Source organism: Hippocampus bargibanti, linkage group LG10 (assembly GCF_051943395.1).
Source record: "Hippocampus bargibanti isolate YZ-2025 linkage group LG10, ASM5194339v1, whole genome shotgun sequence".
In the NCBI taxonomy this organism is placed as follows: Eukaryota; Metazoa; Chordata; class Actinopteri; order Syngnathiformes; family Syngnathidae; genus Hippocampus; species Hippocampus bargibanti.
The window spans coordinates 1,516,136-1,541,573 of NC_142743.1; the positions used below are offsets into that span (position 1 = coordinate 1,516,136).

The 25,438-nt window shown below is 41.3% G+C and overlaps 1 protein-coding gene across 2 annotated transcripts in view; it reads right to left on the bottom strand.

Moving 5' to 3' along the window:
- LOC148892044 (uncharacterized) overlaps positions 1–25,438 on the bottom strand; it is a 107,343-nt gene that overhangs the window by 31,837 nt on the left and 50,068 nt on the right. For both annotated transcript variants that reach the window (XM_089007254.1, XM_089007253.1), the window contains 5 exons: positions 23,009–24,296; positions 22,475–22,924; positions 18,561–18,774; positions 9,216–9,431; positions 6,838–6,978 (listed from right to left, as the gene is read on the bottom strand). In XM_089007254.1, the coding sequence (XP_088863380.1) occupies positions 6,838–6,978; positions 9,216–9,431; positions 18,561–18,774; positions 22,475–22,924; positions 23,009–24,085 (2,098 nt within the window). In that variant the 5' untranslated portion in view covers positions 24,086–24,296. The remainder of the gene's footprint in view (positions 1–6,837; positions 6,979–9,215; positions 9,432–18,560; positions 18,775–22,474; positions 22,925–23,008; positions 24,297–25,438) is intronic.

Below are 25,438 nucleotides of genomic sequence, written 5' to 3' on the forward strand. Positions count from 1 at the left end.
GAACGGGAAACAGGTAACGGAGAAACTAGGGATGTGGAGATATATAGAGAAATGATGTATAGAGGGTATAGAGAGATATATAGAGGGATGTGGAGAAATAGTATCGTAATAGGCAGTACTATCGATATAACCGATATCGATATAACGAGACTTTACTGTATCACCAAATGGTGAACATTCTAAATGGGAATCAAAATACACATGCAATATTTATTCGAAAATTCCAAATTCTTCTTTTCCTTTCGGCTTTTCCCTACAAGGGGTCGCCACAGTAAATCAGCGCCCTCCATCTTTAGAGGTTTGATCCGCATGTTTGTTTTGGCCAAGCTTTTACGTCGGATGCCCTTCCTGACACAACCCTCTGTATTTATCCGGGCTTGGGACCGGCACAAGAAGACTTATGTCCCCTACAGAACAAGCAACTCGCTCAGTAAAATGCTCCCAAACACAAAATGGTCATTGGCACAGCAACATGCTCGTCAATTGTGTTCTGCTTAGCTGGCCCGACAGCCCCCCGCATCAAGTGCACAGACTTCTACTGAGCGTATTTTACAAAGATTCCACCGCATATAGCTATATTTTTTGTTTTAAGACTCGCACTGAATATTCAGGAAGTTTTGTTTTTGAGTTGGTGGCGAGTCCATACGTGACGTCACTAAAGGACCGCCCTTGACCGTAAAAAAGGCGCATTGTAGCGGTCCTTCCATCACGTCAATGTATTTTGCTGTACTTGTTTGGTCTGGGGACCTCGTGTTGCACCCAAAAGCCGCCAGAAGGCCAGAAGAGGGCGTCCAAGCGCCATATAAGGAATTTATCAGCCTGTGGAAACGGAGGCCACAGGAGGTCGCCATTTTGTGCCTCTTTTTCTGGGTGAGAGATTTTCCCCCAATGTTGCCTCAAAATGGCACAAATCAATTCTTTAATCGATTGCAAACATGTATGCTTTCCTCTTCAGAACTATTTGAATCATATTCATCACTGGATGTTGAACAAGAAAGCATATTCTCCGAATCTGAAGCCATTGTTTTGATTCACTAGCAATGCAAGACGTCTTGGCGTGACGTCACGAACTGGTGGCGGGACTTTCTAAAACTGCCAAATGCGCAGCTCAATTTTTTGCAGATTTCGGACACTTTAAGTCATTTTTATTGGTGTTTTGCATTTGAATAAAAATATCATACTGCGTGTTTTGTGTATTTTAGATGCTATAAAACGTTTTTCTGATGTCAGTTAAAAAACAAAAAAGTGACATCGGTTGTCCTTTAACCATAATGCATATCCCACATCAGAATAATGATGTGTTCCATCATTCTCCACATTTAATTTACTGTTAATCATGAAGGTTAATTATGTATTTGTAAGCAACTTAGTCATTTTGATAGTGGGCATGTAGTAGTATAGACACAGACTGCATGTGGTGTTTTAGATGAGAAGCGATAAACCTTGATGGCTTTCTTTCACCTGGAACATTTCTGACAAGTGACCAAAATATTAACGCCTCTCTGGTGACATTGAAAAATATTCTAGTTGGTTTCCAACATACATCCTCTCATGTCCCCATTTGCAACGGTATTAAAGATAACTAGATGTCAGATTATAGCTTGCACCGAAGCACAGTGCACCAATCGGGTGCGCGTGTATGCACATGTACTGACTCAAGCCTGTAACCTACATTTTAGAGGGATGGCAAGCAGCAGTGGGGAAGTGGGTCTGTGGAGCTCAGACAGAGAACAACATAGCAGCCAAACACGTGCCGCTGGGATCAGATGGCTCAAGAGGAAAGGATAACAACAGCAACATGATGATGTCGCTCTGTCAAAGACTAAGAAAGCAATTATCAAGTAAGATGATGCACTAGCCCTTCTTTTAATTTCTAAGCAAACGGAATAAAAACAAAACATCGGGATGTAAAGCTCTATGATTGAGGCTGACAAGATACGCATCTGGAGATACTGCCCAAGATGTGATACATTTGTCTGAAGCTACAAAACAATACCTTACATTACTATCAAGATATTGGCAAGAATGTGGAACATATATCTAAAATCTTGAACCTCTGTAATTTTACCTTTGAAGAAGGTAATCGTGTATGTGGCCTACAAAATAGCCACGCGAGAAAAGCAAAGTTTGACACCAATCTTGCACAATGACAAACCTATTTTAATAGACCAGTTCATAAAAGCCACATGCAAAACCCTGGCGAGTTAGTAGTGCATGTGTGCGTGTCATGTGGCTGCTGTCCCTCTAGGCGAGGGTAGCGCAGCTGAAAGGATAGCGGCATCATAGCTATTCACCCTGTCACTACCAAAGCACTCGTGTAGAAAACTTGCAGGAAAAAAATGTATGCAGGCTGATGCACACAACACATGGCGCTATTATATCCACAAAGCCACATCGGCCACAAATGCTGGTACATAAAATAACAAAATGCCCCACAGCTCGGATTGGAGCAAAAATGGCTGCCGATTTGAAAGCTGCACAACAAGAGAGGGGAGGCATGTGGCTGTTTTGAAGGCAGATTTGAACTGAAGACAACAAACCACACAGTATGACAAACGTGCCAAATAAAGAGTTGGAAAAATAGCAGCGAAGACAAGCAGATGTGGCCTGAGCTACAAGGTAGGTTGTTATTGGCACGCACGGCTGACTGGCTTGTACTACATTGATTTGATTAGGAAAACAATGAATTTCATGGATACCTAATATCTCCCTCAGCATCAAAATATTTGATCACGTTTATGTATGGTGGATGAGGCCGAACTGAAGAAATGCTTTGCAATTGTTCAAAACAAATGGCAAAGAGACATCATAGGACACAAACTAGCGGTGGACATTAGGGTGGAGGTAGATGGATCAAAACTTTCTCAAATGCTTTAGACTTTGGTCACATCAACAACATGGTGGCTCACGGTAATGATTAAGGGGACAGAGAGGACAGCGTCATCTCCAGACCTGCATGGAAGACCACTGTATTCTTCCTGTATCCTGACAGCAGCTGAAGATTTTGGAAAAGCCCTTTAGCTGTCAGCTTCACATGGAAGTCAGACAGCGATAGTCTTGGAGACCATAACATCTTCTGTGCTTCTCCTCTTGGAGCGAAAGTCCTCTTCAGTGAAGTGTAAGGTGCTGAAAGATGAAGCAAATGTTCTGCTTCTATTCAAAGGTCATGGCTAAAGGCAATCCCAACCCGCTTGATTTCTTTAGCGGTAGTCCTTATTGCCTTCCTGTTTCCCAGATGAGATGTCTCATTTCTGAATTAAGTAACTCAATTAAATTGTTGCAAAACAACACAGGGGCTCAGATTTTTAAAGAAAAAGTTTCTGCACAAAAAATAGTGTATAAATAAAAAGCGACAATCCATTCATCTGTCCTTCACTGCTTCCTTGTAGGAGGCACCATTGCCACGTAAATAAAACACATTTAAAAAAAGCAAGATAAAAAAAGAGAGAATAAAAAACCCAACAGTCGAAAAGATAGTAGCGGCGCTGATTGAAAGAGGAAATGGTTCCAAACGAGATATATTTATTTCACAGCTGTGAAGGTGGTCGCCAACCACCCGGCGACAAAAGATGGACTGCGCATGCACGAAAGAGAGAGCGAGAGCGACACAGAGAGAGAGAGAGAGAGAGAGAAGAAAGAGGAGGAGCAAACATCTCCAATGTTGGAGCTGATTCGTCATTGGTCGCTTCTACACACTGAACACAAACATGCATAAACTCAACGTACACTTAACGTAAAAAAAAATAATGCAAGCAAATGCCATACAGGCCATAAAAGCGATTTTGCAGCTGTATGGAAAGACGTGGAAACATACAGAGTGGGGTTGCTGCTTCGGAAGGAGGGGGAGGGGAGTGGCTGGAATGTGAATTATATTCCCCGCTCGTTTCCACTCGCCTCCCCTCTCCCTTGCATTCATCCTCTGAGATTTTTGCTTGCTTTTCACTTACCTTTCTATTTCTACAATCATATGCGTGTAAATACATATACAAATACACAGAGGGAGTAAATATCGCTATAATTGAATTACACCCATGGAGATGGTTTTACTAAATAGAGAAAACACATTTAAAGAACAACATTAGCCAATATGGATCAATCAGATAGAGTTCAAACAGTACTAAGTCAACTACAAGTGATAATAACACATTTTATTTCAAGAGCCTTTCAAAGCTCTCAAGGACACTTTACAGCCACAGACAAGCATCAATACAATAATAAATAAAATACAATTATGAATAGAAACAAGAGATAGAGCTACACAGAAAAGGCAATTTTAAATAGGTGGGATTTGAAGGTGCGAAGACAATCGATGTTGGGAGGAAGTGAGTTCCAGAGTTTGGGGGAAGAGCAGCTGAAAGCTCTGTCCCCCAATCGCGCTGAGACGGGCAGGGGGGGGGCAGAGGTGGAGAAGGAAGAGGATATAAGGGAACGAGAGGAAATAGAAATTTGAAGGTCAGGTAGGTATGGGGAGGCAAGGTGATGGATAGCTTTAAATGTATAAAGAAACATTTTAAAGGTGATTTTATATTTGACCAGGAGCCAGTGGAGCTCTTGGAGGCAGGTGGAGGGTGATGTGGTGAAAGGATGAATTTCTGGTGATGAAGAATTGTGGACTAGTTGAAGTTTGTGGAGAGGTTTCTGAGGGACACCAAGGAGAAGTGAATTGCAACAGTCAATCCGGCAGGTGACAAGACTATGAACAAGGATAGCAGTGGTGTGAGGGGTGAGAGACGGGCGAAGACAATTAATATTGCCCAAGTGGAAGTACGTAGATCGGGTTAAGTTGTTTATATGGGAGTGGAAAGATCGTGTGCTGTCAATGATGACACTCAGGCTCTTGACCTGATGGGAGGGAGAAATGGTCGAATTGTCAATAGTGAGAGAGAAACTGTTAGCTTTGCTCAAGGTGGATTTGGTACCAACGAGGAGAATTTGAGTTTTTCTGCAGTTAAGTTTGAGGAAGTTATGGCTAAACCAGGATTTAATTTAAAGGACAACCGACGTCTCCGGACAAGTTGTGTCCATAATTTGTAAAATGTCTTCAAATGACTTCTAATGAGTGTATTGTACAAAGATTCCACCCCATATAGCTATATTTTACGTTTTAAGACTCACACTGAATATTCCAGAAGTCTTGTTTTTGAGTTGGTGACGAGTCCTCTCCCTACGTCACTGAAGGAACGCCCTGACCAAAAAAAGGACACATTGTAGCAGTCCTTCCATCACGTCAATGCATTTTGCTGTAATTTGGTCTGAAAACGTCGTGTAGGACCAAAAAGAGGCAGAAGAGGGCGACAAAGCTCCATGTAAGGAATTAATCAGCCTGTGGAAACGGGCTGATTAATTCCTTACACGGCTTTGTCGCCATGTTCTGCCTTTTTTGGGTGCGACATTTCCCACCCCTGATGCCTAAAAATGACATGGAATAAATTATTTAATCGATTGCAAACATGCATGCTTTCTTCTTCAGAACTATTTGAATCATATTCATAACTGGATGAGTAACAAGAAAGCATCCGCTCCGAATCTGAAGCCATTGTTTTGATTCTCGAGCAAGGCAAGACATCTTGCTGTGACACCACGAACATGGAAACTGGTCACTTCCGGTTCAAATTGAAGTACTTTTTAGACACTTTAAGTCATTTTTATTGGTGCTTTGCATTTGACTAAAAATCTCATACTGCGTGTTTTGGGTATTTTAGATGCTATAAAACGTTTTTCTGATGTCAGTTCGGAAACAAAAAAGTGGCGTCGGTTGTCGTTTAAGAGAGGCAGAGTGAAAGGGAAGAAGGTAGGTGGAAGAGAGGCGTCAGGTTTGCTGGAGAAACGTAGCTGGGTGTCATCCGTGATGAGCTGGCTGGTTAAATTTAACCTCGCCTGTTATGCCATGTTTCGTCTACTGTACATCACCTATTTGGTTGATAATAACAAGTAAGACAATTATCCAAACATCCATTTTCTGATCCGCTTTATTCGAACAATGGTCGTGGGACATGCCGGAGCCTATCCAGATGTCTTGGGGCAGTTGGCGGGGGACAGCCGGAACTGGTAATAAGCATCTAGGCTCAATAAGAGGGCAACCCCATGTCCGCATGGCAACAAAAGCCTAATGTTCGGGTTGTTGTTTTAGTTTTCATACATTTGCTTATGATACATTGATTATACTTGCAATGATGAATGTAATCATACATGTAATCACACATTCACCTTTCTTCTTCGTCTTTCACGTTCCCACTTGTGTTTTTCCCTCAGCTAACCGACTGGATGGCAGAGTGACCCAACTGTTGGCCAACGGTCTGTGGGGATGATCCAAGTGCCACGATAACTTTGATTAGAGTAAAATAATTTCCTTCCTACGAGAAACTATCTATCAAGCCCACTCACTGTAATAAAAGGGAAGGGGGTCGAAGGATTGTTTAGACTAGGTGAGAACGCTGTACCCTGTACTCTGTCTTGTCTATTCTCCTTCCAAGTAAAAAAATCACCAAAGATATGTCTTCCCTCCTTGCCTTACTTGGCACGGGCTTCTGCGCTAAATGAGCAGTGTGACCGCCCCCTCAAAACAGCCTAATTTCAGAGAGGCAAATGTGTCAAATGTTTATTTTAAACAACACACCAAATCAGTACCATAGTGTCATTTCTGTAAAACCAAGGTACCATGGTATTTGCGTTGGACACTGCTGAGGCCTGGGAAAGCTCACCATTAATTGAACACATTGGCACACGTCGTTCAGCCTATGGCTCAAAGACACATCAACACATAATTGTACAGCTAGTTATATAAAGCATACACACAATGATTTGCCTTTCAACAATTGCAGAATATGTTGTTCTTACCTGTTCCGTTCTGTCCACTGAGCCTTGCCGAGCCAGTTCTTTGCGATGGATAATGACCGACAGTAGAAGATATCTTGGTTCTTTGATTTCCTGTTGCAGTCTTGATGGCGTTGTAGGTGGTAACTGTCGGGAACTTCAGACCTAAGGTGAGGACACAGTAGACATGAAATCCCATCAGAGGTTTTGTCCAAATGCTGGGGCTGGAGGGAAGATTGATTGGAAAAGAAATTCCCACTGAGATAGGAGATCTATATGAATCAGGATGTATTGTATTGCATAGATCTGACTGAATCTCAGAGAATGAAAACAATCTTTCTAGCTTCCTGACCTCTTCCAGTATTCAACTTTACTACAAATTAAGAGAGGAATACATATTTTGGACTTTGCCTTCATGAAAGACAAAGTGACATAGTACGCTTACCTATTTGAGAGAAGTATAAGTGCATGTGTTGGTTCAACAAAGGAATTGTGGATTACTTGTGGGCATAACTTTAATCCGACCAAACAATTATTAAGTACAGCATGTGTTTGAACAAATGTATTCTGACCCCTACACTAGGCACATACCAACATCCAAATCTCACAAATCATATTATCACAATATAAACCTAAAGATAAGATAATTATTATAAAATTGTGGCAATCTGGAGAAACAAAAAAATCATAATATAATATAATATAATATAATATAATATAATATAATATAATATAATATAATTTAATATAATATAATATAATAAATCCTGTGATATAAAAATATAATAATATGCCATAAACTAAAATATTGAATAACAATTCTGGATATTGTATTTAACCCCTTGAGGGACACCAGTTACGACAGTGGACAGTTTACACCTCTTCCACTTGCTTTTTATTTAATAATAATAATAATAATAATAATACATTTCATTTATAAGTGCCTTTCAAAACTCTCAAGGTCACTTTAAATTCACAGAATAAGTGACTTAAGGACCTTTTAAGGACTTTTGAGGGGTACTTTAGACATTTTTAAAGACTTTTTCTCAATTTAGCTGGGGATTCATGGCGGATTTAATGCCTGGTGTTCAAATCATTGCTGTCAAGGGACGGACGGGTACATCTTGATTTTTAGGGGCAATTAGCTAATCTTTTATGTCATATACTGTACTGTCAAAATAGCACTTTTCTACCCGTATTACGGGTAAGGGAAAAACAGTAATTCATTATCAAATTACGTATGATAAGAAAAACTTTAATTGAGAAAATATAAACCTTCAATTCATTTTCAAATGAATAGAACACTAAAAACAGAGCTAAAGTTCTTCTGGGTCATTTGCACAGGGTTTATAAAATGTGTTTTCACTCACACAAGTACTGCTTACCCAGAATCTGGTTTCACTAACACTAGTACTGCTTGCCCAGATTTGCAATATCCAGTACACCTGAACAACTGAATTGCATGGCAGAAGTATAAATTACAAAATGGTTCAACTAATTTTGGGACACATTTGTCTGTCATTTATTAATGTTGATAACTTTGATGAATAGATTTTTCTCGAAAATATTGTAACCGTTGGTAGAACCGGAAACCAAATCATCCATTCACTGCCGCAGCATGGCGTCGACCTATTGTTGTGAACCGAAGTGATCACGTGATCATCATCGGAACTAATGTTCCCTCTAATTTTTCATGCGTCTGAGCAGACACACAAGCTCGCTGAGCACACTGAGGACCACCGTGAGCAACATCAGATGTGTATGTATGGGCAAGGCACATTCGCACCGCGCCATTCTGCTCTGATTGCCGGCGTCGCGTACGTGATCTGTACGGCATTATTTGGCTGGACACCCGTCACTCATTTAGTTACATTCCAAAATGGTGCAAATATATATATATAATTGGTCTAATTAACTAGATTGTATCAGTTAGATATTAAGTACGTCTGTGTAAGCTCTCAGTCGTATAGGAATGGTCATCTGTAGAAGAAGCACAGATGACGGCTGAAGAAACCTTTTCATCGATAGATATTAAGTAATGCGTTTCTGTTTTATTTTATTTTGTGATGTTCTTGTGCGCTGAGTATGTGCAAGCAGTGCACGATTGCGCACGCGCGCAGCTTAGAGGGAACATTGATCGGAAGCCATCGGAGACGGCGGGAAAATCTAAACGGGAACCAGGAAGGCATGTCGGCTGGCAGTGTGGCAGGAAGTGAAAGGCGCGAGGCGCATTTTCCGTCAAAACAATTAATTGAAAGGATGGAGAAAATGACATACGAATGAAATGAACATCATCGGTTAACAGTTTCGGATTGTTATCGATTTTAAAACCTTTCATGGAAAATGAAGGGCAATAAGCCCAGCCTATTCAGAATCCAGACAAACAATACAAGTGAGCCTACCTGTAGCTGTTGTTCGAGATTGCTGGGTCAGAGCTTTGCTTCTGATTGCAGGAGACTTTGGAACAGAAGTAACACAAGTGCTGTTCAAACAGGTAACAGTGTCACAGGAAGTACTGGAATCCAATGTTTTTTCGCCCCTCTGACTGCTTATGGGAGGATTGCTTCTGCTGGCTTTCTCATCAGACTTCGGACCAGCAATTGACGATTTTGAAGAAGCTGAAAAAGACGCAGAAAGTTGGACATGCTTGTTAATGTTGCAAAGCAACTTCTTAACTGAAGGAGCACTCTCATGAAGGACACAGATACTGTACTCTAATAGTTACAACAAATATTTTACACAGCAAAAACTGTTTATTGTGGCGCCGTGCGAAGATGCCAAAGAGACACACAAATGTCCCCATTTTTTGGCAAATTTCCCCATTGTGGGACAATTAAAGGATTTCTGATTCAGATGATTAGAAAGAAAGCACATTTTAAAATGAACCATCACACAACAGCAACTTCCAAAATGCATGGCTTTTCAGCATCAACTGTTTGGCACGAGTTATTTGAACAAATTGTTTGTACAATAGTTAGGCTAGCCGTTATCTTCATGTGAATTTTAAAAAATATACACATACTAAAAATGTTATTCAATTTTAGTCTTATGGTCAGGGCTTTCCACAAATTATAAATGATTTAAGAATTAAAACAGATGAATGATCAATAAAATAATACATGTGTGCCTCCAGTGACCACACACACATTCAATGCTGACTCCAAGGCATGTTTTTGCTGTCTTTTTCTGATAATAAATAAATGTGTTGTATTACACATGTACTCAACATCTAATATATATATATATATTATAGATATATAATGTAGCCACAAGGGGGCACAAGCCAGTGTATTATTGTGCCTGTCCCAAGCCCGGATAAATACAGAGGGTTGTGTCAGGAAGGGCATCCGATGTAAAAAAAAAAATGCCAAAACAAATATGCGAATCAAACCTCTGAATCTCATAACGGATCGGTCGAGGCCCGGGTTAACAACGGCCGCCATTGGTACTGTTGACCTTCAGGGTGCCAGTGGAAAATGGACTAATGTTGGTCGAAGAAGGAGAGGAGGGAGGTGTGCCCGGAGGAAAAGAGAGAAATGGAATGCCACAAGTATAGAATTAAGAGTAGGAACTTTGAATGTAGGAACAATGACAGGTAAAGGTCGAGAGCTGGTTGACATGATGCAGAGAAGGAAGGTAGACATACTGTGTGTCCAGGAGACCTGGTGGAAAGGGAGAAAGCCTCGAAGCTTAGGGTCAGGGTTTAAGTTGTTCGATCATGGTGAAGACAGAAAGAGAAATGGAGTTGGGGTTATCTTAAAAGAAGAGTTTGTTAGGAAAGTAAAAAGAGTATCAGATAGAATGATGAGTCTGAAGCTAGAAATTGAAGGCGTGATGTTCAATGTTGTTTGTGGGTATGCCCCACAAGTAGGATGTAAGCTGGTGGAGAAGGAGAAATTTTGGTTGGACTTTGATGAAGTCATACAGAAAATCCCGAGAACTGAGAGGGTTGTAATTGGTGGAGACTTCACTGGACATGTTGGCGTAGGAAACAAAGATGATGAGGAGGTGATGGGCAGGTTTGGACTCCAGATGAGGAACGCTGAAGGACAGATGGTGGTTGACTTTGCTAAGAGAATGCAAATGGCTATTATGAATACTTTCTTTCAGAAGAGACAGGAACATAGGGTGACCTATAAGAGTGGAGGCAGATGTACACAGGTAGACTACATTTTGTATCAACGGCGCCATCTAAAGGAAATCAGTGACTGCAAAGTAGTGGTTGGTGAGAGTGTAGCCAGACAGCAGAGGTTGATGGTGTGTAGGATGACACTGGCAGTGAGGAAGATGAAGAACCCAAAGGCTAAAGTGAGGACAAAATGGTGGAAGTTGAAAAAGGAAGAGTGTTGCATGACATTTAGGAAGGAGGCAAGACAAGCACTGGGTGGGCAAGATGTCCTTCCAAATGACTGGCAAACTACAGCGAACATAATCAGAGAGACAGGTCGGAAAGTACTTGGTGTATCGAGTGGAAGAAAGGTAGATAAGGAGACTTGGAGTTGGAATGGGAAGGTGCAGGAGTGTATACAGAGAAAGTGGTTAGCAAAGAAGAAGTGGGACACTGAGAGGACGGACGAGAGTAGACAGCAGTACAAGGAGATGCAGCGCACGGTTAAAGTAAAGGTGGCAAAGGCCAAACAAGAGGCCTACGATGACTTGTATGCTCGGCTGGACAGCAAGGTGATAGAGAATGCTGTCTAACATTCCGTCTACACTTATTTTATACTCCATATAGCCAGTGTGGAAAGTAATAAAGGGAAAGAAATTGGGAAATGTATGATCAGCATTCACTTTCCCTGACATCAATTTCTTGCATAATGTATTTGCTTCTTCCATTTTCATGTTTTATTACTTTTATCCTGTCCTCAAGCTTTGAAGTTCTTCTTTTCTTCTCTCTATTTTAGCAATGAAACACCCGTGCTGCGTTTCAAACTAACAACAACAAATACTTCCTCTACTATTGCACATGTGAAAACTGTTGATGTCGCCATTTCGGAGCGAAGCAGTAGACCAAAAAGATTTTATATAACGCAACAGGGGGAATTTTCATTGTTGGGGGAGAAGAGTGGGAATGGCATTAATGTATGATTTTTTTCACACAAGGGCGTATTTTTGCCAATGTAGGTTGCGTTTTAGAGAAGTTTTACTGTACAACTTTAGAGCAACCTTGGCTGGATGCGGACGTGTAAACTTAGCCGCCATCTTGTATGGGGATTCTCCAGCGACAGCTTCCATTAACTCGTACTGAGGCAAATGTGTTTAGTTTGAAAAAAAGGATAACTCTTTGAATGATTTTACAATTTTGACACAACTTGATTGGTTCGAAACATCAAACATGTATTTATGTTACCAACTATGTTTATTGCGTAGACAATATATAGGCAAGACCAAATTTCAAATTAAAAAAAATATGATAAGGCAAAAATAAAATAAATGAATGAACTCTTTTGGTTGGCTTAGTACAGTAAAGTCTCGTTATATCGATATCGGATATATCGATAGTCCCGGTTATATCGATATTTTTGCGGACTCCCTTGAATATCGATATAACGAGACTTTACTGTATCACTTTGTTGAACCACGTGGAATTATTTGAAAAATAATTATATGTTTTGAAAATATTAGGTATTTATATCCAGAAGAGTGGTGCCACACCAGTCAAAAGCCTCACCGCACTTCTAAAGCTCAAAATCCAGTTTTAAGTGCGGTGCCATAAGTATAAATCTCCTGCCTTTGCGAACATGCTCTCCTCCAAATTACAACATTCCATCAACGTCCGATATTGCCACAACATTGTCTTGATTGTGATCAGTCTCTAACACAGATGTTGAACATTTTTCTTTCTTAACAAATGCATCACTTGTGGTGGAAGGAATATGTCTTGGTGGCTTCAATTCACTAGTTAGGTATGTTGGAAAATGTAAAACAATTAAAGGCAGTATTTTAAGATCTGTTTTTTGGAGTGAATTTAGACAAGGAATGTGCTTTCATTTCACAAGTTGTGAATGAAGAGACTGTTAGATTCCCAGATCAAACTATCCCACAAATATGAATGTCCAAAAGCCTCAATTCATGATCAAGTTCCCTCCATCCTCTGCATGACAATTTTGACATTCCAGCCCTCGTGGCTGACATTCCTCTACAATCAAATACCAGTATCTCTCAAAGGACAAAATAAATGAAGGAAATGCTCCGAAGATTGATACAATTTGTCCTATGAATTACAAAAGGTATGGGCTTATGCCACATTTGTGCTGTAGCATTATAATAGTCTTTTCAGGTTCCATTTGTTTCTTTGGCACATATAAAAGATGACGCCGATATATTACACCGGATGAAAGCATGAATCCCAGAATTGCCTGATTTGAATACATCCAAAATATTAATCCCTGGTGTTCATGTGGTGAAGTAGTGCATTTCATTTACTTTACTTAGTTCTTCACTACTTAGTGGGAATCGATGAGAAGGTTTCTTCAGCCGTCATCTGTACAAAAGTGAAGGTTTCGGACGTTTCGCCTCCTATCCAAGAGGCTTCGTCAGCGAACTAAAGTCTGACTGGTCGTATCGGCCCCATTTATATATCCCTAATGTCCAGACCTGGTGGCGCCGGACACAGCTATGATAGGTCCCTACTCTCAGGTTGGGGGAGGCGCGGGACCCCCCCCTGTGGCCCCACTGATTGTTCCTACATTCCTGACTAACGATTGGCCTATTACACCCACTCCCCCCGGTATCACCTCATCAGCATAACGACCCTCATCAGCATTGCGAAAGTTGCCTAACCTGTTTTGCCTGAGCAGGCTATTGTATGAACGATCCAAATTGAACCTCACACCACCAGACCGGTTTAATGAAGGATTTTGTTGTTTTATAAGAATCGCCTCTTTTACCCCCCTTTCAAACCATCTATGTACTTTCGCTAAGATTTTAACCTCATTGTCGTCAAATGAGTGGTTAGTAGCTTTTAGGTGCAAATGTACTGCCGATTGAGGCCCACTAGTATTATCCCTGCGATGTTGATAAAGTCTTTTTTTGAGAATTTGTTGAGTCTCCCCAATGTACTGCTCTTTACAATTTTCATTCTTACAATGTATGGAATAAACTACATTACTTTGTTTTTCATTTGGTAGCCTATCTTTTGGATGCACTAATTTTTGCCTTAACGTGTTTATCGGTTTGAAATAGGTAGGAATTTTATGTTGCCAAAGGACTCTTTGTAATTTTTCAGAAACTCCTGCAATGTACGGTACTGCTACTCCTCTCCTTTTAGAATCTTGAGAATTATTGGTTTCGTTCGCTATTCTTTCTTTCTGACATTTGTTGAATGACCACTGAGGGTACCCACAGTTAGTGAGTGCTCTCCTGATATGTTTTGACTCCTTTTCTCTACCTTCAGTGCTAGTTGGTATTAGTTTAGCCCTATGCTGGAGGGTTCTGATAACTCCTAGTTTATGTTGTAAAGGGTGGTTAGAGTCAAAAAGTAAGTATTGGTCAGTGTGCGTAGCCTTCCTAAAGACTTCTGTTTTTAGCGCTCTGTCCTCTTTTATAATTACTTTACAATCCAAGAAGGCCAGTTGGTTCTCTTGAATGTCCTCACGAGTAAATTTAATGTTGAAGTCTACAGAGTTGAGATGATCTGTGAAGGATTGAATTTCTTGTTTCTTAATGATGACAAAAGTATCGTCCACATATCTAAACCAGTGTCTAGGTTTTGTCCCAATCTGTCCCAACCCCAGCAGCAGTCTCAGTGGTGAGGACGAGGCTGCTGGCGGATGTTTCTCTGCATGAAAGAACCAAACTGAAACCGGATCACATCTGCCAATTATTAGAAATCTGCCTTAATACTACGTATTTTCAATTTCGGGAAAAATTTTATAAACAAATCCATGGTTGTGCTATGGGCTCACCAGTTTCACCCATAGTGGCTAATCTTTACATGGAAGAGATGGAGAAACAGGCCCTCACATCCTTCCCAGGGACAAAACCTAGACACTGGTTTAGATATGTGGACGATACTTTTGTCATAATTAAGAAACAAGAAATTCAATCCTTCACAGATCATCTCAACTCTGTAGACTTCAACATTAAATTTACTCGTGAGGACATTCAAGAGAACCAACTGGCCTTCTTGGATTGTAAAGTAATTATAAAAGAGGACAGAGCGCTAAAAACAGAAGTCTTTAGGAAGGCTACGCACACTGACCAATACTTACTTTTTGACTCTAACCACCCTTTACAACATAAACTAGGAGTTATCAGAACCCTCCAGCATAGGGCTAAACTAATACCAACTAGCACTGAAGGTAGAGAAAAGGAGTCAAAACATATCAGGAGAGCACTCACTAACTGTGGGTACCCTCAGTGGTCATTCAACAAATGTCAGAAAGAAAGAATAGCGAACGAAACCAATAATTCTCAAGATTCTAAAAGGAGAGGAGTAGCAGTACCGTACATTGCAGGAGTTTCTGAAAAATTACAAAGAGTCCTTTGGCAACATAAAATTCCTACCTATTTCAAACCGATAAACACGTTAAGGCAAAAATTAGTGCATCCAAAAGATAGGCTACCAAATGAAAAACAAAGTAATGTAGTTTATTCCATACATTGTAAGAATGAAAATTGTAAAGAGCAGTACATTGGGGAGACTCAACAAATTCTCAAAAAAAGACTTTATCAACATCGCAGGGATAATACTAGTGGGCCTCAATCGGCAGTACATTTGCACCTAAAAGCTACTAACCACTCATTTGACGACAATGAGGTTAAAATCTTAGCGAAAGAACATAGATGGTTTGAAAGGGGGGTAAAAGAGGCGATTCTTATAAAACAACAAAATCCTTCATTAAACCGGTCTGGTGGTGTGAGGTTCAATTTGGATCGTTCATACAATAGCCTGCTCAGGCAAAACAGGTTAGGCAACTTTCGCAATGCTGATGAGGGTCGTTATGCTGATGAGGTGATACCGGGGGGAGTGGGTGTAATAGGCCAATCGTTAGTCAGGAATGTAGGAACAATCAGTGGGGCCACAAGGGGGGGGTCCCGCGCCTCCCCCAACCTGAGAGTAGGGACCTATCATAGCTGTGTCCGGCGCCACCAGGTCTGGACATTAGGGATATATAAATGGGGCCGATACGACCAGTCAGACTTTAGTTCGCTGACGAAGCCTCTTGGATAGGAGGCGAAACGTCCGAAACCTTCACTTTTGTACAGATGACGGCTGAAGAAACCTTCTCATCGATGGACCACTCCTGTACGACTGAGAGCTTACACAGACGTATTACTTAGTGGGAAGTTCAAAACGTGATTGAAACATTCCCTTGTGAAAAACCGTATAGCCCTTCATGTTGCCAAATAATGGGGACTGATTGTCCTGTAAATGGTGAAGAGTGGTTCACGTGTGTCAATGTTCTCCATATCCTGACCAGATGTGCCCCTTGACCTCAGAGGAAGACAGGGTGGCGATGTCAATGTGTACGCAGTCGCACAAAAACATATGTGCAATGACACAGACACACATACACACTCACATAGAGCCAACTGCATGAAAGTGGTGACCTGCATCACTCGCTCACCGTTGTTTGTTGCTCTATTACACAGGTGTCAAAGTCAAGGACCGGGGGCCAAATCCGGCCCGCCACATCATTTTTTCGGCCCGCAAAAGCAAATGAAACTTGTGAAATTCCATGATGTTTGCTAAAATCCTAATCAAAATTTCATATTTTTGCATGTAAACCACAATAGCAGTCATTATTATTGACTTCAGATTTGAAAACTAGTTATTCATTAATTTGTTTTGCGCTCTATATGTGATATGTGGAGGGGATTAAACATTCTAATGGCTTCCCCAAATTCATAACAGCCCTCGAGAAGAAACCATTACTATAATGTGGCCCGCCGAAAAAGTAACGTTGACACCCCTGGTCTATTATTTTTATCATTTATTGTCTCATCTCATCCTTATTCCTCATTAGGGTCGCGAGGGTTGCTGGAGCCTACCTCAGCTGTCTTCGGGCACGAGGCGGGGGACACCCTGAATTGGTTGCCAGCCAATCACAGGGCACATAAAGACATACAACAGTCACTCCCACACTCACACCTAGGGACAATTTGGAGTGGTCAATCTGCCTGCCATGCATGTTTTTGGAGTGTGGGAGGAAACCGGAGGACCCGGAGAAAACCCACGCGGGCCCGGGGAGAACATGCAAACTCCACACTGGCACACAGAAGTGTTTGCACACACACAAAAGAATCTATTGATGGACCTCTTAGTCTGTGGTCAAGAGGCAATGGCTTCTTCCTGTGGTTCAGACAGGCCAGGACAAACAAGCCATTGTCCCCAAGAATGTGAGCTTTATGACAAAAATTTCATCATACCAATATACCACAAGAGCATTTTTCTCAATGTCAATAACAGCCTACAGTAAAATGCTAAAGTAAACAAGGGCCAAGTGACACACATGGGTGGAATTATAGGCTACAGGACACCAAGCAGGGGACACTGTGTTCAAGTTGCAGTATCTCATCAGATCATATCACTTCCACGATGTTTGCCAAGACAGAGTTAAACATTTACTCAGGAGAGAAAGACAACAAAGATGAGTTAGTGGGGCAAAAAAAGTCATGGAGAAACTAATTAGTTTTTCCTTGCTGTTCAATGATGACACACTGCAGACAGGACAACACATTTTCAATGAAGACATTGTGTAAAACACCAATACAAGCAGAATTCAACGATTTAATGATTTGCAAATCATGTTCAACCGATATTTAATTGAGTAGACTAATCAGGCTAGGTACGTGTATAATGTTAAAAGTGACTTAAATGTGTTTTAGCACATAAACATTCACTTTGAACTTTATGGTGGCAACACGTAAAAAAGCTGGGACATTTTGAACGCCAGGACAGGAGATGAGACAATCTCTTTTTGTCTATGAACGCTACAACTTTGCTTTCAACAATTAATTTCTAACAGGTGTGTGCACATTTTCAGCATGATGTCCCTGATCCACCGGTGAAAAGGACACGCTTGCTTAAGATTGAATGACTGTCTTGGTCATTTGTGTTGTGTCATATTATTTATTTAGTTTTGTTGTTGTTTTGACTTCAAGATGGCAACGCGAGAGTGGCTACATTTACAGCAGCTCCAATATGTCCTTTCATGGCGTTGCTGTTGTGAATTAGGAATATCATCAACAACAAACTCAACATGATTTTATTTCTGTTTAGCACAGGGTCCCAATGGCATTGGTATTGGGTTTGTAATCTAGTGTAAATGTTGTTTGACATTTATGTAACACTGAAACACAAATAATAAAGCAAGTGGAGATTAAATGACCGGCCACATATCTAAACAAACTCATCGGGGGTTTCTTTCTATATTGTCAGGGATGTCTGTCAGCATCAGTCCGCAGTGTGTGTCACGTGTCTTAAAAGTGTAGCCATCACACATGCTGCAAGCTGCAGGCAGGAAAACAATGTGTACGGCTCTGTGGTTGATTGCTATGTGGAAGGTATTTTAACTGTCAGCTCCATTGTTTCAAACCACTCTTTCCCAAACACATAAAAATTAATGCATTTGTATTTCATTACACACACACACACACTTACACACACACACACAAACAAACCAACACACATCCAAGCAAATGTGCATGCAAGAATTTTACAACTAGCATACTGTTGTGATTGTGATTTCAGGTCTCACACAGAAAGGGATGTGTGCAGAAATAGCTGAATGATGACTCACCTTGGCTCTGACTTGGAATGTGTCTCACTTTCACTGGAGATCCATCGCAGGCACTCGGACCGGCTTCTTTGAACAAAGGTCCATGAGTGTGGTTTTTCCGGTGCCTGGGGCCCTCTGGTCCTGGAGGTCCAGTCCCTGTTGGTGGAACTAGTACCTTATCCACTTTAATACTTTTCGCCCGTTGCCTTACAGTGGGTCCCAATTTGGAGACTTTCTGCAAGAAGAGTTTATGCTTAGTGACAGAGTTCCAGCCAAGGGGCCTGAGCTCGGAGCTGTGCAATGAGACCATAGTGTTCGCCATTCCCTGCCCAGTCTGAAATGAGGAATGGGAAAAGAGAGAAGGGAGGCAGTCAAGGAGCAGAGGGGAGGAGTAGGCGAAGTGTGTAAAGTAAGCAAAGTGAGGAAAGTGAGTAAAAGGAGAAAAATGGAAGCGGGAAACAAACGCAATAAGGAAATAAAATAAATATAAACAAATTAAACATTCTGGCGCTTACCTCACTATTTTTCTTTTAATCATAACTGAAGCAACACATGCACCCCCCACCCTTAACTACCAACACCAACCACACATGGAGTAAATTTGTGGATGAAAGGCCTGTGTGTGTGTGTGTGTGTGTGTGTGTGTGTGTGTGTGTGTGTGTGTGTGTGTGTATTGTGTGTGCGCGCATGCGTATAAGCATGTCAGAGACACTAAAATTGTTCACACTAATCATAAGATAACCTTTATTAGTCTCACAATGAAGAAATTCCCAATTCACAGCAGAAAAGTTATGAAAGGAAGAGGAAATGAAAAAGAAGAAGAACAACAACATATATATACACAAAAATAAATTTCCTTTCTGGGGTTGCTTGACAGCTAAATAGTATTGTTTTAACCTGTCGATGGCTCAGCGTCGTGCAAATTGAAACTTTTTTTTTCACATAGCGCTTTTGTCACGGTTTGCAAGGTGGTGATGGCGGTTGAGGATCCAAAATAAGCAGGCAGGAGGGAGCAGCAGGTTGTATTTGAGAAATTGTATTAAAGTCAAAAGGAACAAAATCTAAAACATCAAAAAATTATCAGAACAGAAAAATACAAAGTATCAAAGAAAACCAAGAGTACAAGTCTGCCAAGATGAAACAAACTTGAACAGGGTGCAGAAAACACATGCACAGTATACAGTGCAATGAATGCACTGCAGAATGCAATGACGCAACACCGAATGGTCGTGCCGGGAGTCCTTTTGACTGCCACTGACTGGAACGACCAACACCTGCGCGGCTGCAGGCAGGGCCGACAGCGCTACCCGTTGGTTGCCAATCAGAACGTGGCAGTCTGCCACTGATCGGGACGACCAGCACCTCTGCAGGTACAGGCAGGGTTGACAGCGCCACCCGTTGGTCGCCAACCAGATCATGACAGCTTTAACACAGCTAAACCTGTAACAAAGCACTTAACATGGACAGCTATCATATACAGAAAATAAAGCAGTCACAAAGATAGTAGAAAGCACCAAGGAGTGAAACCAACATCAAGTCGGAATCATGCTGAGCCGAATGCCAAAGAGTACAAGTGAGGTTTTAAAGATGGGCAGCGAGGGGGCTTGCTAAATGTTCAGTGGCAGGTCATTCCAGAGAGTGGGACCACCAACGGAAAAGGTCTGATAGTTTTTGGCACATCTAATAATGTCCGGTCAACAGATCTGAGGCACCAGGAAGGTGTGTACGGGTGGATGAGCTTGGAGAGGTATAGAGGAGTGAGGCCATTTAAAGATTTGAATACAAATAATAAGATCTTGAAAAGAACTCTAAAATGTGTAGGGAGCCAGTGAAAGGATGCCAGAGGAGGAGTTATGTGCTCCCTCTTAGGAGAGTACCGGTCAAGATGGGAGCAGCAGCATTCTGGACCAGCGGGAGACACTTCAAGGAGGATTGGCTGACTCCAAAGTAAAGTGCATTACAGTAATCGAGCGGAGATGTGGAAAAAGCATGAATTACTGCCTTAAGGTGATCATGGGTAAGGAGAGGTTTTATTTTAGCCAGCTGCCTGAGATGAAAGAAGCTGGATTTAACAATAGGACCAGTTTGTCGGTCGAGTTTAAAGTCACGGTCCAGTTTAAGACCCAAGTTTCATGCTGTTGACTTCAGATAAGAAGCCAGGGGGCCCAAGTCTACAGAATGAGATGGACATAGGCCACTGGGACCAAATAGTCTCACTTCTGTCTTCTTTTCATTGAAGTTCAAGACGTTTTGTGCCACCCAGGTTTTGGTTTCCTCCAGATCAGGATAAAAGTGGCTTGAGCGAGAATGTGTCTTTTTTGCTCAGTGGGACATGGATCTGACAGTCATCTTCATGGCAGTGAAAGGAAATACCATGTGATAGGACTATTTTACAATTAACGCAACACCATGGTTCCTTATGATGGAAACCAATGGGAGCAGGCATAGTGAGAGTAAAAGTAAATGGTGATTTACTAAATTCTCATGATCATGAAAGTCAGTAGTAAAACAGATGTTGCATGGAGTAGTTTGACAGAGCACATGATAAACCATCATGTTCAAATTAATCAAAAAAAAGTCAACAATATTTTACAAAAAGTGCTCTTGACTTAACTATGTCAAGTTGTTCCATATGATAGTACTTTGTGCATATGATAGTACTTTGTGCTTATAATATTTGATTGAATGAACTATACGGGTTCTGATGTCGAAAGCATACATGTTTGCAATCGATTAAAGAATTTATTCCATGCCATTTTGAGGCAACATTGGGGAGAAACGATCACCAGAAAAGAGGCACAAAATGGCGACCTCCTACGGCCACCTCCATTTCGAACAGGCTGATAAATTCCTTATATTGAGTTTGGACACCCTCTTCCTTCGGCTTTTGGGTGCAACACAAGGTTTTCAGACCAAACAATAAAGCAAAATACATTAACATGATGGAAGGACTGCTACAATGTGTCTTTTTTTCGGTCAGGGGGCGTTCCTTTAGTGACGTCACGTACGGACTCGTCACCAAATCAAAAACAAGACTTCCTGAATATTCAGTGTGAGTCTTAAAACGTAAAATATAGCTACATGCGCTGGAATCTTTTTAAAATACGCTCAGTAGAAGTCATTTGAAGCCATTTTACAAATTATGGACACAAGTTCTCCAGAGACGTCAGTTGTCCTTTAAGGGTCCATCGGAATGGAAAAAAAATCAACCTCACAGGAATTTTGATTGAGTTTGAAACAATAATTTTTAAAACAGCTCTTTATTTCAAAATGCAGTATTTATTCAACTACTCAAAACTGTTCTCATACTGTAACCTCGTGTCCCCTTTCATCCCTGCCTGTTGAACACTTTCTTGAACACTATGCTTTTTGTCAAGAACAAAATGACTTGGTAAATAGCTGTATGTTAAATTCAAGCGTCTTAAACATCCATTCTCCTACAAGACCCCTTTAAAGCCCCGAAGAAGGATTACCATCCATCAATCGGCTGGCAACAAATTCTGGGGGTGTCCCCCGCCTACTGTTGGCTCCAGCAGTCCTTGCGACCCGAGTGAGAAATAAGTGACTCGGTAGATGAATGAATGCATCTACTTTTTTTTCGAACCTACAACTCTACTTCATAGAGCAGAGTTAACAATACGAGAATAATTTCAGAACAGTGACTGACGGAAAGTAGTATTGTGGGAATGTCACAATAAAAAGCACAATAAATATCACCCCACCCAACATGCAATTTCTGCATGTTAACATCACTAATAATAGGTTCCAGCTAATGGCAACACAAATTTAATTAACAGTGACTATACATAGTCCATAACATTTGCAAAGATCTTTTTTCCTGGACCTCATTTTATGAAGAAAAAAAACACATCAAGTTTAGCACAAGTATGAAGTGGATGACTTAATTTGAAAGCACTTTAAAAAAAGGGGCTTACCGAGATGTGATTCCTTGGTTTGTCCAAATTGGCCACAGTCAGGAGTGACTCACCAGCACCTTCACTATGGTCATCCACACATGCTTCACAGGGTTTTGCACTCTGATGCTGAGTCTCTACGTTTAAGACTTCTTTATCTGAGGCCTCCTCGACTACCTTTCTGGGTGTAACCTGGTGTTTCGCCTCAGTCATCTCTGTGTGCATGACACTGGTGCAATGTGATGGTGCTACACTGCAGCCCACATGTGGCCTTTTTGATGTTTTTAAATCACCGGTTGCTGCATTATGGCTGGTTTTGATGTTTGTGCTCTGTCCTCCTCGAATGGGTTTCAGAACTAAAGCCACTTTGGCACTACCAGCAGGTGGTGTTTGCCTTTTACCTCCATAAAAAGGCATCACTTCCTCCTTCGTCGGAGGAGCCTTCCTTTCAATTTCTGTTGCAGATTTAATCTATAACAATAGAAAGAAGAGGGCGACTTTAGAACAACAAATGTTTAATTAGACAGTAGATGGATAAAAAAAAACACACAGTACTTGGCCAGTAATTTTAGGTGGCGACGGGGTGGGTCGTGATCCAATTTTAGCCTTGATATTTTTCAAATCCACTTTGGATGGCCCATTTTCGCCACAACGTGACATTTTGGAAGCTCCAGCCCTCGGGACAACTGCAATGTCTGTTTTGAGTTTAAGTCTGCTTGAAAACTTGGTAAGTTTGGGGACCATAACACACTGCTCTGTGCAAGATAGTACAAGTGCAATGTCCGCTGACTCTTGGACTGCAGAGGGAGTAAAAGCTAATGGGCTGGTGGTGGCACTGAAGTCCTCCGATGTTTCGCCAAGTGAAGCCGCCGGACGCAGAATCTGTTCTTCTAACGCTACTTCTGATTGATGAGGCCTCACAGTTTCATTCCCGTTTAACTGTTGTTGAGACACTGGTCCGGAGTAAATACAGCTATCAAGGCTTGGATGAGGTGAGCTTCTGTAGGCTGAGCTGGTTCTCCAAAAACCAATGTCTGACCCAATTGAAAAATACAAAGCTTCATCTTCAGCACCAGCATCATCAACATCATCATCTTGAATTTCTGTTGCTTCAGAGTCTGGAGTTGGTGAGCCATGTCTCTCTCCATTTACGCCATCACAATTATTGCCGTAGTCAACAGTATCGGATGCCTGAGATAGGGACAGTGCAATGTTGTCTTTTCTGATTTCTTGGGGATCACCAGCGCTCGCATCTAGGTAAACTGATATGGAGTTGTCGATTGAATCTGACATCTTATTTGCCGTTTTATTTCTATCAATAATGTGTTTTTCTTCTTTCTCCCAGTTGGAAGTGGCATCTTCTACAAGTTCTTCTGTTTCCGTCAAAAAAGTTGTTGTCAGGGTGACTTCGAGCATGTTATAGTCTTGTGGGCTGTCAGCATATCTACTGTTGACACTGCTCTGACTGCACAATGACTGTGGAGAGGGTTCCCCGAAACAGGAGGGCGAGGAAGAAGAGGAAATTGGAAATGCGTTTCCATTGTGGTCTCCTACACTTTGAAATGGGAGTGTCATGATTGTGTCAATCTTCCCCTCGTTGGCGACAATGTCGCTGGGCTTACAAACACTCATCTTTTTGTAAGGACCATTAAGTCACGCTACAATACTGCAACGCCATTCAAACACCTTGAGCTGAACAAACAAACAGAGCCTGAACATATTGAGACTCTAGGTTGATGTTTGATCAAAAGTCCAATCCATTGTCTGGATTCAGAAGTTCTGGAGTGTCACTTCAGTATTGAAAAGGGATGCATGTTATTGTTTCGTTGTCAGACCAAATTATCTGAAAAGGAGCAGAAAGAAAAAATTACGATGTGCATCTGTGTAAAGCATACTTCAACAAAATAAAGCTGTCAAACTGATGACTTTTGGGAAGCACAACGAAACAGGTGTGAGCGCAGTGAACTTATTCACCGCCAGATGTGCAAAAATGTGTCCACCCCAGTGCCAGGGTCATTGAATTTCACGATCCACAGAATATTGAGTTTAGACTACATACACATTCAATATAGCTTTAAAACCCTTACTCTCTTCTTTCATCAGAAAAAAGGAGATAATTCCTAAATTATATGGGTCTGGAGTTATATGAGCTTGAAATGAGGGTGGCCGTCCAAAATACAATGCAGTACATACATATTGCTTTATATGGTGCTTTAACAACAGCTGAAGCTAGAACAAAGCACCAACATGGTGGAAAAAAAAAAAAAAGAGGCCAAGAGGCCATGGCCAGCGCTTTATAGGCATCCAAGCATGAAAAAATTAAACCCGAACAAATTCGGGAATGGCGCTCTATATCATATTTTCAATTCCCGAATATATTTGTGAATGGCAGTGAATGAGTTAAAAGGTTCTGGGTTTGAATCGTCGTGGTCTCGTGCTGCCGCATTGATCCCAGCTCGGACCATTTCCAGTTCATTTATCACAGTTGTGAGAACAGTTGGAATGGATAGATAAATAAAATAAAGGCCTTCCAAAAAAATTTACTTTCAGAATTTGTCGAGGTGATTCCTCAAGCCAAAAGCTGGATGCTGAAAAATTACCAAAAATGCAATACAGTACATACAGAGCCGACCGAATCAGCCTGCATCCTGACAAGAGTGTGATGAATCACTAGACCTGTGCTGCCCCCTCCAGGTTAAAGTTGAATGAACGAATGCATGGTTCAATGCAACATTGATCCACAAATGGATTGATGGAAATATTCATTCATTTTTTCATTTTCCAAACCGCTATATCCTTACCTGGGCTACAGCTGGTACTGGAGCCCAGCTGTCTTCGCGCAGCCAATCGCAGGGCACACAAAGGAACAACCAGCCACTCACACCGAGGGACAATTTGGAGTGTACAATTATCCAAGTTATTTGGAATCTTCTTCTTTTCCTTACGACTTTTCCCCTCAGGGGTCACCACAGCGAATCAGTGTCC